Source organism: Acartia tonsa, chromosome 6 (genome assembly GCF_053477335.1).
Source record: "Acartia tonsa isolate MP-2025a chromosome 6, ASM5347733v1, whole genome shotgun sequence".
NCBI classification, from domain to species: Eukaryota; Metazoa; Arthropoda; class Copepoda; order Calanoida; family Acartiidae; genus Acartia; species Acartia tonsa.
In genome coordinates this window covers 35,151,193-35,165,701 of record NC_137265.1, presented here as the reverse complement: position 1 = coordinate 35,165,701, position 14,509 = coordinate 35,151,193, and the positions used below count along the sequence as shown (strand labels likewise).

Sequence of the window (14,509 nt, the reverse complement as noted above, 5' to 3'; positions counted from 1 at the left end):
CTCCAAAAATAAAAAGATTTATTTGACGGTCATTACTGAGTATTGTGCGCCCAGGTTCTTCAAAGATATGCCTCAGATTGCTCTGGACAAGAGGTCAAACTTTGACTACTTGGAGAGGGAAGTTGGCCTACATAAATTTCTACCAAAGGTACGTAGTTTCTATCTCATTTGCTATCCTATTCATGATACTTACTACCTGTCTATCTTTTTTATTTATATGCCATTCTATACTAGGTATCTTTCCAACTATCTACCTAAATATCCATCTATCCATCTATCTATATCTATCTTCTATCCATTTATCTATATCGAATCCATCCATCCTTACATCCACATTCCTTCCATCCATTAGTTTTTCTATGCATTTAGCCATCCATTTATCCATTCATCTATCAATCCATGCAAACAAACATCCATCTACCCATCGATCAGTCCATCGTATCCATCTATCTAAACATCCATTTATTCATCCATCTTTTAAATCATATATGCGTTTACCAGTCCATCCATCAATTCATAATTTATCTATCCATTTACCAGTCCATTTATCCATCAATTCATCTATACATTTATCCACTCATCAGTCCATCCATTAATTCATCCATGTATCCATTAAGGCAGTCATTTATCCATTCACGTACCATCCATATATCCATCTATCCTTCTATCTATCTATCTTTCAATCAATCTTCTACTTAAGGTGGTTATAAACTCAAGTAAGCCGAAGCACCTAAGAAAACAGATCCAGCTGGAATTCAAAAAGTACGCGAACCTAGGAGATGTTGACTGTATGTTTAAATTCTTTGAAGTTCTCAAGAGTGTGTACAGATTTGATCAAGAGAGATATCATTGTGCTTTGGGGGTAAGTTTAATTTAATCATATTCATCTTTCCATTTATCCTTATATTAGATTTAAAGGATCTCTGCTAAATTGATATGGTTCTCCTTAACAGGGTTTATCTCATAGGCCATAGGTGACAAATTTTTTCGGGAAGGGTGCCACCACCCTCCCAAGAAAAATCGCCCATAGAAAAACTTCCCCTTAATTTTTTTAAAACTTTTTTTTAAAATCAAAAATTGGCCAGTGGAATTTAATCCCACCACCCTCAAGCGCCACTAGAAGCCTCTAGAAACCGCTTGTCACATTATTGAGAAAAATACTGTAAAACTGGGAAGGATCTAGGCATTTTTCAAGGGTGAGGTCCTTTACTTACATTAGAGATAAACCATATCCTTTGTGAAATACTACAATTGTAGAAATGCTGTGCAAATTCTCATAAAAAATAATAAAAATATAAAACATAAATATTGACACTAAACTTTGAAATCATTAGTTCACTCTTTTTATGCAGTTTCATTAGAGAACTTTTTATTTAGAATATGATAAGGATACTAAATTTTAATTTAAAATTAAAACTTTTTTGAACTGTTTGGAACTTTTTGATTATTTGTGTCTAAATTACAATTAGAACCATAAACATCTAGATTTGAGTCATTTGATTGAGATTGTGTCTTTCTTTTATATGAATTATATTGAAGGAACAGGATATCTTATTGTGTTTGTCTGTCTATATCGATCTCTGTGACTGCTGACCTGGTATGGTTCTCTTTTACAAAGTAGCTTTTGATAGGTCTCAGGAAGATTATAACTATTTTGAGGTAGTGTATCACCACCTTACCAAAAGAATAGCCTCTAGAAAAAATGCCCCCCCAAAGGTTAACTTTAGAAAAATAATGTGTTCTATAAGTTTTTCTTAGAAAATCAATCTTTAATTAATAATTTGTATATTGATTGAAATATTTGATGATTCAATATGTTTTATTTTTTACATATAAAACATAATAACATATTTAACAAGAACAAATGTATTAGATATATTATTTGCCTCAGTGGAAAATGAAATTAGTTGGAGGGGATTTAAATGATTTTAAAATTTAAAGTTGAAATTATTGTCCATAATTTATTTGTTTACTGTTTTAATTTTTATAGCATAAAGTATTTTTAAAAGATCTTCTTTGCAAATTAAAGATTGTTTTCTAATAGCTAAGAAGTGGACAGAAAAATAGCCTAAAACCATCCCGGGGCTTAAATAAAAAATAAATAACCTAAAACTACCACGTGACCTCCATAAACGTTCATAAGTTAGTGAAATCTTAAGCTTTAACAAAAAATATTACTTTATCTAAAAGGATAAGCGGTAGCGCCCATAATATCTAAAGCCTCTGTATTTAAAGGGATATGGAAGGGCTGAAAAATAGCCTAAAACCACCCTAAGACTTTAATCTAAAATTAAGAATAGCCTAAAACCAATAAGCTAGTGAACTACTTGGGTTTATTAGTTATCGAAATCTAAAGCTACAAACAAAAACTTCACTACTTTATATAATAGAATGTAAAATAGTTTTAAAACTTATTTAATAATATTGGAGAAAAGGTAGTTTATTGCTATTCGCTGCATAACTATTCTATTGTATAATAGTTATCAGTTTAAATTTACCCAGGTGTAATAAAGCAATCTTTCTGTCCTATGTTGTCATTAGAAGTGAACAAAATTAGATGTTAGATTCTAAATTTTTTTGGAAAAATCAGTGTTCAAACTTTCAACCAATGATTTTATTCTAAACTTTTCCCCTCTCTAATGTAGATTAAAATTATTGGTTAAAATGTTAGAATACCACTAGCTTTGAAACCGCTAATCAAAATTCAGTAAAAGTTCCTAAATTTTTGAGCTAACGACGAATAAGCACAGTCATAAAAGTTTTGGTATCAGTTAATTAAATTTGTTTGTGTTATATTCTCGCTAACCACTGAACCGATTGGTTTCTCTAGTTCAGGGAAACTGTGCAAAGATTCAGTGATGTTTATAGGCTAATATATTTATAAATCTAATCCTTTGGATGGTTTTAGGCTATTCTATTGCCGCCTCTCATCCCCTAGATGCAAGGGGCGACGCTACTGGTTTCAGTTATTTTTATTATTTAATATCATTATAATTATCCACTGAATTATGCTGTAATTATTTTAAATTCCTGACTGTATAAAGTTTCATATTACAGCGTTATATTCACTTGTTTCAATTTAATATACCTAAATCCTTCAGTTTTATATTAGTTATACAAGTGTGTATGAGAGTGTGATCAATAAGATCTCTAGGTTTAATACGTTACACTAGTTGTTGCGTCCCTAGCCACTAGGGAGGACGGATATAAAAGTAAAATAGCTTAAAACCAACCCCAAACAAATAAATATAAACCTATCCTGAAAAGAATTACACATTCGGAGCAGCCATTTCCGAGATCTTTAGCTACAGACAAAAACCCCTTAAAATTTTACATTCCCTTACGAATTTTGACACCCTTTAAACCCAAGTAAGTGAGGTGGAATAAATACAATAGGAGGGATGTAACCTGCCCCCCCTCTCCTCCTAGTAGACGCGCGAAGCACGCATATTTTCACACCTCCCTTTAGATTTAAGGGTGTGACTAATTTCAATTGACACTCTCCTTGGCTATTTTAGAGGGTAGTTTGTAGACCCTTGTCACTCGGGTGTGTGGAGGGGAGAAAAAGTTCACCTCGAGGGTTTGGAAAGCAAACCTTAACTTTAATTGCTTTAATTTCAGAACGGTTGGAGTATTAACGTTGAACTGGTTATAGGCCCCCACCAGGGAATCAGCTATGTTACAGATAGTGCTGTTCAGGTAAAGAAAATCTATTTATCGTATCGCATTAAAGACAGCTTTCCGCTGATTGTCCGTTGATTGTATGATTGTCCGATACATTTCTAGATTAATTTAATTAACTAGATAAATTAAGTGATTTTTTTGTAGCTTTAAAAAAAATTTAAAAGTTTTAAAAAACAAGAACCGCAAAATTACTAAATGCTATGCTGAAAAAATTTAAATGACAAAAATATTATTAAAATGTGACTTTTAATAATGACATTTTTATTATTGTACAAACGTAGAAACCTACTTTTTAAAAGCTACGCTTTAAAAATCGTTGCGTATTTTTTTCAGTGTTTGTTATGTCCTAGAATGTAAACTATTTATAGTAGCATTTATTAAAGAGGAGTTACAAAATATTAATAAAAATTTATCGCACAGTTATATTAATGTTAAGTGATTGAAATAATGTTATAACAGCTAGTATTGCTTATTATTACATAGAATGTAGCATTTTTTTAGAGGGGATTTTATAAATCAATGAAAATAATAATTGTTATTTATCGCAATGTATTATAGACAGCCTTCAGGATTAAGGTTTGTTAGCCTTTTTAAGCGAAATTCTTAATGCTAGTTTTTGGGCATTAATTTTAACCGTAACCTGTGGTTTGATTGTCATTTATTTTAAATCTTTGTGGAACCACCGTTTATAAGGTTCCTCTTATCAACAAAACGTAGTCAATATTTTTCTCATATGGGCAAGGGTTCCTTTAGTAATTTTTATGAAGCAGTGGGTTGAATTTCCCCCTCCCCCAACTTCACCGAAAATAGCTGGTACTTGATGTTCCGATTTTACTGAGTTTAATCTAAAAATTTATTTTATTTTATAGATTTTAAACTCAACTATTATTCAATATAAAACAAGCCAAACAGTTCTATATTTTTTACCTACCTTATATTCATCCATATAATAACATTTTAATCTTTGATTTTATTAAAGTTATCATACTTGTTTTTTCTATAAACAGTATAAATAACTGAAAGGTCATTATCCCAGTTTTTGCAATATTATACTCAGACGAAAAAAAATAAACGCGAATTTTTTTGCATAGTTGATATTTCAAGATTATATTTGGCCATTTTAATTGTTTTTAAAAATGTTTTTTGAACGACTATTTCCACGTTTTTTTATGTAGCCAATTCTAATGAATTTTTATACTTCTAAGGACACCCAACCTGGCTTTTTTAGGGGGGTGTATTTTAGACCTGTGTCAAGGGGAGTGTAAGGGTTTGGACCCCTAGAGGGGTGTATCCACTTCTGCACGCCTCTGCTTTAAACCATTCAAATAAATAAATATACTAAAATTTGAGCCATCCAACCCTAAAAAATCCTTATATTTCAGCCCACCCTGATGGCCCATTTCTCGTCAATCCAAAGTGTGCAAACCATAGTTGGAGAAGGAGGCAAGGTTCTGCTACAGATGAAGGTTGCTGGTAGCTCTGAATTATTACAGGTAAACCATAGTTGGAGAAGGAGGCAAGGTTCTGCTACAGATGAAGGTTGCTGGTAGCTCTGAATTATTACAGGTAAACCATAGTTGGTGAAGGAGGCAAGGTCCTGCTACAGATGAAGGTTGCTGGTAGCTCTGAATTATTACAGGTAGAAATTTATTTGATAGATTAACATATGTTCCATTAGATGTAATGACAGGCAAGCATTTTTAATTAACTTATCTTCCGTAGTAAGGTTTTTTGTCTGAGGCTGAAGATCTCAGTGACGCTTTACTAATGGCTCGGGATTTAGGCTATTTTGCTACTCTCCCCTACCCATAGAGTCTAGGGGCGAATCTAGTTCTATTATATGAACTAGTATGTTTTTTTTGTCTGTAGCGTAAGATCTCAATAACTTCTGAACCGATTGGGTTCTGTAGTTTAGGTAAGCTTCACCTAGGTACTGTGATGGTTTTAGGTTCTTTTTTTTAGATTTCTTAAATGCTGAGGGTATCTTTACCCTCCCAATAAATATTTTTTTTAATCTCAAATTGAAATTTTCCCCTCTTAATTACATCTAGAGGCTGTAGCTGCTAGGGGTGATTTCTCTTGGGAAGGTGGTTGTACCCTCCCCAAAAAAAAATTCCCAGGACCTATGAGAAGCTACCTCGTAAAGGAGAACCATTTCTATTACAAACAGAAGTCTGTGGAGATGTCTAGAACCAGAAGCGACACCACGCCCCCTAAAGGTCATCAACTATGTCTATCTAGATATTTATCTATCTATAGGTTACCTGTCCAAGCCTGGTAGTGGCAGAAAGTATGGCTTACCTGGTGGATGTATAATATGTATGTCTATCTATATATCTATCTATCTGTAGGTAACCTGTCCAAGCCTGGTTATGGCAGAAAGTATGGCTGACCTGGTGGATGGATATTGTGTATATCTATCTATCTATTTATCTATCTGTAGGTAACCTGTCCAAGCCTGGTAGTGGCAGAAAGTATGGCTGACCTTGTGGATGTATAATATGTATGTCTATCTATATATCTATCTATCTGTAGGTAACCTGTCCAAGCCTGGTTATGGCAGAAAGTATGGCTGAACTTGTGAATGGATATTGTGTTTGTCTATCTATCTTTGTCTTTGGTAGTGGCAGAAAGTATGGCTGACCTTGTGGATGTATAATATGTATGTCTATCTATATATCTATCTATCTGTAGGTAACCTGTCCAAGCCTGGTAGTGGCAGAAAGTATGGCTGACCTTGTGGATGGATATTGTGTTTGTCTATCTATCTATTTATCTATCTGTAGGTAACCTGTCCAAGCCTGGTAGTGGCAGAGAGTATGGCTGACCTGGTGGATGGATATTGTCGGCTAACAAACAACAACAACCATTCTGTCTGGATTAGGAAAGGTAAGAAGCACAATTAATTTATTAATTCTATCTGTTTTTTTTTGCATTAACAATTATAATGAAGAAGGAAGGGGGGGGGGGCGTAATTCAGTGCTCGCAAGGGACTTTAAGGGAACCGCCGATTTTTCTAATTGTAAAATTTTAAGATACAGTGTATGTTCCAAGAATACGATTTATAATCTAAACATTAGGAGATTTTTTTTTGGAAAATATATAACCCTCATAACCTTGCGTAAACAGCCTAAAATAGACCTTTTTCTAAATTTTCTTTCAAAATTAGAAAACCTGTCTTGCGGTTTACGCCATCTTACTGGACTTATAAATAAATAAACAAACAAAAATTCTGTTACTTTATTGCAAGGACACTTTTCTCTTGGATGCATAATTTAATTTTATCTCATGCAATACTTGATTTTTATTTAGCTTTAAATACTGCTATTTTCTGTGCTGTAAATTACACTGGTACCCAAAGTTTTTTAAACAAATTTCTTCTCATTTTTGGGTACAAAAACTGGTATTTTCAATGAACTTTAATAGGTTACTTTATGACTATTAGTATCTAAATTCTTTAATAAATGAATTAAACTACTGAAGGTGTTATTGCATTGGGTATTGCAGTTCTATTCTACAAACTTTAAGTCAATATTAGCAAAAAAATAGTTAAGGAGTAGCTGCACTTTTCAAGAACAAAGATTTGTTTGTCTTACACCTAAAAATATCCCAAAAACTCGTAGAACGCCCAGGGATCTAAAGGGATAAGACAATGGGCGATAAATTGATGACCATTCCCAATGATATTACATAAAATTACCTCTTCTTTAAAATTACAATTAGTGGTTAAAACGTTTCGACACTCAACTTAATTAACCAACCAATATTATTCAACGAAAGTCCCTAAAGATGTTAAGCCAACGAATAAGAAAACTATATTATAAAGCTTTGGGGACTCGTGTAATGAACAGCCCAATGTCCCCTCCGTCCCTCCCTGCGTAGAACGCCACAGTTACAAAAAATGACTTTTAAACAAATGAAAATTTGTGTTTATTTTGAAAATTCGTGTTTGCAATATTTTGAGAATTATTTATTGTCAAAAGAAGAGCAAGGTTGTGTCTTTTGCTTTACCACTAGTCAAAATTAAATAACAATCATTATTACAACAAATCTTATATTAAAGGACGGTCTAACAACTAGACAAACTAACAGTAGCTTAAAGCATTTACTTTGAAAAATATCTATAATATCTAAAAATAATATTTTTTTCAAGCTTTCATAAGGAGTAAAAAAGGTACGTATTTCTTGTTATATTAGTGACTTTACCGCCATGGGCTATTTTTATCAATGAGGGTTGACCGACCCCCTTAAAAAATAGCCCATCGTTGGTGAAAAACAATCAGTTCTTAGAGTTTTAGATCTTAAGGAACTCAGATGAACCAAACTACGTAATAATTTATGTAAATTCGCCTCCTTGTGGGTCAAGGCATTTCCACTTTCATTTAAACATTGCATTTATAGTTGAAAATGTCTTTAAGTGTAAGTAAAAACGTAGTAAAAAAGAAATTTAAAATTACAAAAAAGTGACATTTTAAGGGTGAAATAGAGAAATATACAAAAAGATAGAGAGAGAGGGGGGAAATGAGAGAGAGAGAGAGAGAGAGAGAGAGAGAGAGAGAGAGAGAAAGAGCGAGAAAGAGCAAGCGATAGAGAGAAAGAGAAAATAGGTCAAAATATTGCATCTTACTAACCGCTAAGGGTATGTTCTAAGAACATTAATTTATATGTGATCACAGTTATGTATTTATTATTCTAGCCGGATATTCTAATGTTATATCAGTATTGCATAATGATCTTGAAAACCGCAGCAAATTCGCGAACTTGAAAGTCAAAAAATTGTTTAACTTGAGTTGTAAACTAAATCATCATTTTAAGAAGCGCAGCTATTTTGTAAATATAGCATGTCCGTCCATCGTTCCAATTTTACGAAAGACTGTATCCATTCTTAAAATTAAGAAATATATTTGAAGCTACCTTGTTTAGACAGTTTTTATGAACTAATAACATAGATGGGCTAGATTTTAATTATGCCTCTTTAAGCAGTATCATAATCGATTATTTATTAAAAATACATTTAAATCAAATTTGTATTTTTTCCACACCTTATAATAGATTTTATCGGCTCGTATTATAGACAGCTTTCAGTGGATATTAAAATGAAAACTAATAAGATTGAAATCAGTTTTATTAGCTCTGAAGGGCCGTATGGCTAACAAAACTGGTATTAATTTAATTTAATATTGTAGAAAATTGTCTGTATTACGATGCTATGCATGATTCTTCAGTATGGCTATTATCCAGCGGATTTTAATCAGTTTCGAAGCCGTTCTGGAAAAGATTTCTTCGCTTGTCTGTGATTATTTTATGCATTTCTTTACTTTAAAGAAAAGTAATTTGTTTAACCTTACGGCCCTGTTTACAATATGACTCCTTAAACTAAGTGAAAATAGACTAATAATGTTCAAAAACAGGGACAATTTTGTTTATTATAAGCGCATCGACACCATTATATAATAATCCATATAATATTACTTGGATGTTCCACCAGATTTTCATGTACTTTAGTAAAGTAATACTTGCAGCTGGCTAAAAATCGATTCCCCACATTAACATCCTTTACCCCCTCCCCTCCCCCTCTTACTGGATGAACGAATTGACCAATAAATGAGGTTCATATTAGCATCCTAAAATGACGACAATTATCCTCTGTAAATATATACACACATATCTTATATCTATTTATATAATTTTTACAAATATTAATGTATTTGAATTATCAATTTTTGAAAGGTATGACAAACTTATTTTGCTTAGGAATTGTAGATAAATTACAAAATATATTTTTTTAAATATGTCAATAATCATAAAAAAAACAGTCAATTTAAAATTGCCTATGACCTACATACTGACAGACGAACATTTCACAGTTATAGAGGGGCTTCGCTGTTAAAAATGCATATATTTATGGAAACAGTAAAACTAAAAGAAGCACACATTAAGACTGATTTAGAAAGACATACAAGCTAAAGGGGATATATTCACCAAAAATATTTCTTTAAATAGTATACCCAGAAAGGAAGGGAACATTGGGCTGTTTATTACACTAGCCTCCAAAGTTTTATAATATCGTTTTCTTATTTGTTGGCTTTACAACTTTGAGGACTTCTTTAAATTTTGATTGTTTGGTTCATTTAGTTGAGTGTCCAAACATTTCACATACTAATTGTGATACTTTTCTGTATAATCATTGGAGATGTAAATCAATTTAAAGGCCATTTTCTTATCCCTTTAGATTCCTGCACAATTATAGTTAATTTTAGCATACAAGATTGGTTTCAAATTAGTGTACTTTAGACTTTGGCAAAGTATTTGATAAAAATTAAATAATGAAAATAGAAAAAAATTATTTAATATATAAAAATTCTTTTCCTAGGGAAAACTCACACATGAGATGTCTACTTTTGCTGGCTGTTGCATTTAATGCCATAGACTTAAACTAATAGTTGTACTTTTGATTTCATGTACAAACTAGAAATTTCTTGAACATCTAATTTTATTTTGAGGAAGCCTTTTTCCAGCATGGCTTCAAAACCGATTAGTATCCATTGGATAGAACCGGTTTTCAGAAATACTGAAAATTTATGTATCGCATCGTATTATAGACAATTTTCCACTGATAATAAATTAAAATTAAAACCACGGGCTAAAGGGTTTTAATCCTATATTTTTTTCATTTTAATATGCACTGAAAGCTGTCTATAATACGATGCGATAGATAACCAATACTCATCTTTATTGTGCTTCTTATAATTGGCTAATTTTTACATTTTAGCAATAAGAAAATGTACAAATAGTTGATGTTTATGTTTGGTCATCAAGTATTTAAGTTATGAGTGTTAGTGCTTAACTGTGGTCATTTGCAACTAAACAACAATAAATTTACACATTACTTGACATGTTAAAGTTGTTTTTACCTTCGGCTCTAGCGCGAAGTGGATATCATCATTATTCTACGGCAACTCAGGGCCAACAAAACTGCTTATAATCTTTTAATTTAAATATTGGCAGAAAGCTTTCTATAATACGATGCCTGGTTATGTGTGGGGATATGATTGCAAACATTTTTATATGATATAGTGGCTTTGCTCCTAGATCTTAGAGAGGAAGCTCTAAGAGATGGTGAAGTTAAACCCTCAAACTCAATAATTTTTCAAAATATTTTTCATTTTACCCCCCCCCCCCATTTAAAATACACCCCTAACCATTTAGGACAGGGTATTTACCCCCCAAATATTCTTAGGGGTGGGGGGGGGGGGGAAATACCCCCCCCCAAAAAAAATCCCTAACAAAAAAAATTTGTAGCGCGCCATTTTATCCCCCCCCCCCCCCCCATTAGAAGCAAATTACCCCCCCCCCCCCCATTAAAAAATTTTACTCACCCCCAAAAAAATAAAAAGCTTGGACGCTCCTGGGTCAAGCCATTCCCATAATACATTTTATGAACATTATATATATACATGAATCAGATTTAATAATACAAGGTATAGAAGGAGGGGACATTGGGCTATTTATCACACTAGTCCCCAAAGTTTTATTATAACCTTTTTTAAAAACGTGTCCAAAAGTTTCAACAACTAATTGTGATCTACAGAAGGGGAAATTTTGTATATTATCATTGGGGATGTACATCAATTATCGGCCATTGTCCTATCCCTTTATAACCATGAATACAAGGGCAAAGGCAACACACAAACATCGAAGTACTTTACCATATAGTATTACAAAATAGTGTACAGAAATATCAAAATAAACAGTTTTTCTGCAAATCATTGAAAATGCTTACTTTCAAAATTTGCAAATATAAATTATCTTTTAATATGTTACCCTATTTTCATCATAATAATGTATGTTCGTGCGTCCTTATTGTAGATGTAGTTATGTTAAAATCGCCCTATCTAATTTAAAGTTTGTATGATAATTACTTTAACAATATGGTTTGTTTTTGAAGGAAAAACAATTATGTATTCATTACAAGAAAGTCTGCATGTCCATATCAAACAAGTAATTTTCAACTATTTTGATATAAAATTTTAATCAATTAACATTTTGAAAAAATGATTCTTAGGGCGATTAGGCAAACTTTTTAGGGCTAGCATATCGAAAAATAAGTATGTTAACATAATACTTGAAGATATTTTACTTTTACTCAGATTTCTAATATTCTGTTTTTAACCCTATATTTCATAATAGTTTTATAAAATTTATAAATTTTTGTCTGTTTTGTTGTTCCATTGAGCTTCGCTTATATAATAATCTCATTTTTGTAAAATAAGATGCATTTTGAGGAGTACCTGTAAAAAATGGCTTAAATGTTCTTTTTCCTTAAACTTGTCCTTTGCAGGGAGGGAGGAGACATTGGGCTGTTTATTACACTAGTTCCCAAATGCTTATTTTCTTATTCGTTGGATTAACAACCTTGTGGACTTTCATTGAATTTTAATTGGTCGGTCATTTAGTTAAGTGTTTAAACTTTTAACCTCTAATTGTTATCAACCGAAGGACTAATTTTGTGTATAATCATTGGGTTTGTACAACAATTTGTCGGCCATTGTCTTATCCCTTTAGATCCCTGTGTCCATTGACATTCTAGTTGAATTATTGATATTTAATGCTACTCACTACTTTCTCTCTCCAGGCATCTGCATTTGGAATTATTATAGTATTTACTTTTTCCACAAGTTTAGTTTAGAGATTTTTTGTTAGAAATAATGGAGGAAAAAATAATAAAAACTACAAACGTCTTGAATTAGTCGAAAATCGAACTGCTTAAATATAAGATATTTTGCTTCTTAAGAGTGCCTTCAATTTAGGTTATGGCAAATATATAGGTTTTTAAAAGACTGACTCTTGTACTTTTGGCTGCGCCTGTAGCAATGAATTAAATGGATTGAAAAATATAGAAAATATAAAAAAAATATTGAAATATAAACTTATAGATTCGATATTAAACTGTAAAGAGAGATAGACAGACAAATATAAAAATCACAATAAGATAGAATGATATAAAGTCAAAAAAGATACATAGTGTAAAGTTACATAATACATAGATAGATGTATAAAAAGCTGCCTTGACCAAGTAACCTTTAACATTTATGTAAACGTCATAAATTTAATTCTCAAGAAAAATTGTTTTATTTTCTGGAAAAAAATGCACTAAATTTTCATGATATAAAACTCTAAACTATTTTTATCTATCTATTATTAAAATATAGGTATCTATCTAACAATAGATATCTTAATATTTTACTATCTATCAAACCAGCTAATTTCTATTCATGTATTTCTTTAACTATCCTGTGTCTATATCTAGTTGGGCAACCACTCATATATATCTATCTATCCGTATATTCATCTATTTATCCATCCAACTAACAATCTCTTAATATGGAGGGTTATGTAGAAATATATATCTATCTATCTATCCATCCAACTAACTATCTTTATATCTAGATGGGCAGCCACCCAGGTATACAGGCAGACCCTATCCTGGAGTCCTGGAGGATTATGCAGAAATAGTGGATGAAGAGGGAGATTATTCCTCTCCTGCCAAGGTAACAATTTCTTATTTTTTAATGCTTGTCCATTTAATTAAGATTCAATTTACAGAGGGGGGGGGGGGTCGACATCTATTTTGAATTATAATTTTTTTATGTAGAATCTACTTAATTATAGTTTAAAATCTTTATATGCATGGTTAAGTGTTTTTTCTATTTGGATAATTTTTAGAAGTATGTAGGAATACTCCCCTCAAAAAAGTTTATAACCTTCACAGGACCTATATTAAGCTTCAATGTGAGTGACGGCAGACAGACAGACAAAAACAATTTAAATTTTATGTTGATTATGAATATAATTTTAGGATTATGAGTTGGACAGAAATAATATTGATCTCAGTGAAATTATTGGTAAAATCTTATTTGAAATTTTTAATTTTTCTAATTAGAAAGTTTTTAAATCAATAACAATTCCATCAGTGTCTTTTGGGATTTTCAGCAGAAACATATATCATTTTAATTTTAGTTGTAGTGGATAAAGGCCAATTTCCTAGTTTTATGCAGGAGTAATAGATTTTTTGACAGTTAGAACTATGATATTAAAACGACGTGAATTATATTCTTTAATTAACTTATTATTTCATGTTTACTTTGGAGGATCATTAAGAAATATCAAGAATAAGATTGATCCTAAAATGCTACATTGAGGAACACCAATATCCACTTCTAATGGGTTTTTTTGTAGGTGAAGGACAATTTGGAGATGTACACCGGGGTATATACAGAACCAAGTCAGGGGAAATACATAACATTGCTGTGAAAACTTGTAAAGTAAGTTCTTATTATTAGCAGCGAAGCTGCTCTATGACTAAGGTATGTAGGTCAGTCAAATTCATGTAGAAAATTCGACAACCGTTTTTCAAAATTTGATAAATATATGTATATTACAACAACTCGCCAGATATATGAGAGCTGTTTATTACTTCTATATACATTTATTACAATTATTTGGAAAATTTGATATTTGAGATAAGTTAGGATGCAGGCAACAGAAACATACAAAAAAGTTAAGATTTTAACTTGTTGTTTGACATGGCTTACACTAATGACATCTTCAAGGATAACAATGTCAATTACTTTACAATTACAATTTTTCAGGTTGAGACTGAGCCAAGCACGGCAGAGAAGTTTCTGGAGGAGGCCATCATCATGCAACAGTTTGATCATCCACACATCATCAAACTTATGGGAATATGCTCCAGTAACCCTATCTGGATTGTCATGGAGCTCGCCAGACATGGAGAACTCAGGTAGATAGATAGATAGACAGA

The 14,509-nt window shown here is 31.9% G+C and overlaps 1 protein-coding gene across 10 annotated transcripts in view; it reads left to right on the top strand.

Annotated features, from left to right (window-relative positions):
- Positions 1–14,509, top strand: part of Fak (protein tyrosine kinase 2 Fak) — a 277,400-nt gene that overhangs the window by 246,042 nt on the left and 16,849 nt on the right. For 6 of the 10 annotated variants that reach the window (XM_080164516.1, XM_080164515.1, XM_080164513.1 and 3 more), the window contains 10 exons: positions 55–148; positions 701–862; positions 3,622–3,699; positions 5,067–5,177; positions 6,471–6,573; positions 7,838–7,858; positions 13,135–13,235; positions 13,544–13,589; positions 13,924–14,009; positions 14,337–14,488. In XM_080164516.1, coding sequence (XP_080020642.1) covers positions 55–148; positions 701–862; positions 3,622–3,699; positions 5,067–5,177; positions 6,471–6,573; positions 7,838–7,858; positions 13,135–13,235; positions 13,544–13,589; positions 13,924–14,009; positions 14,337–14,488 — 954 coding nt within the window. Of the gene's footprint in view, positions 1–54; positions 149–700; positions 863–3,621; positions 3,700–5,066; positions 5,178–5,278; positions 5,324–6,470; positions 6,574–7,837; positions 7,859–13,134; positions 13,236–13,543; positions 13,590–13,923; positions 14,010–14,336; positions 14,489–14,509 lie in introns of all 10 variants that reach the window. The other 4 variants (XM_080164514.1, XM_080164512.1, XM_080164509.1 and 1 more) reach the window with 3 other exon arrangements.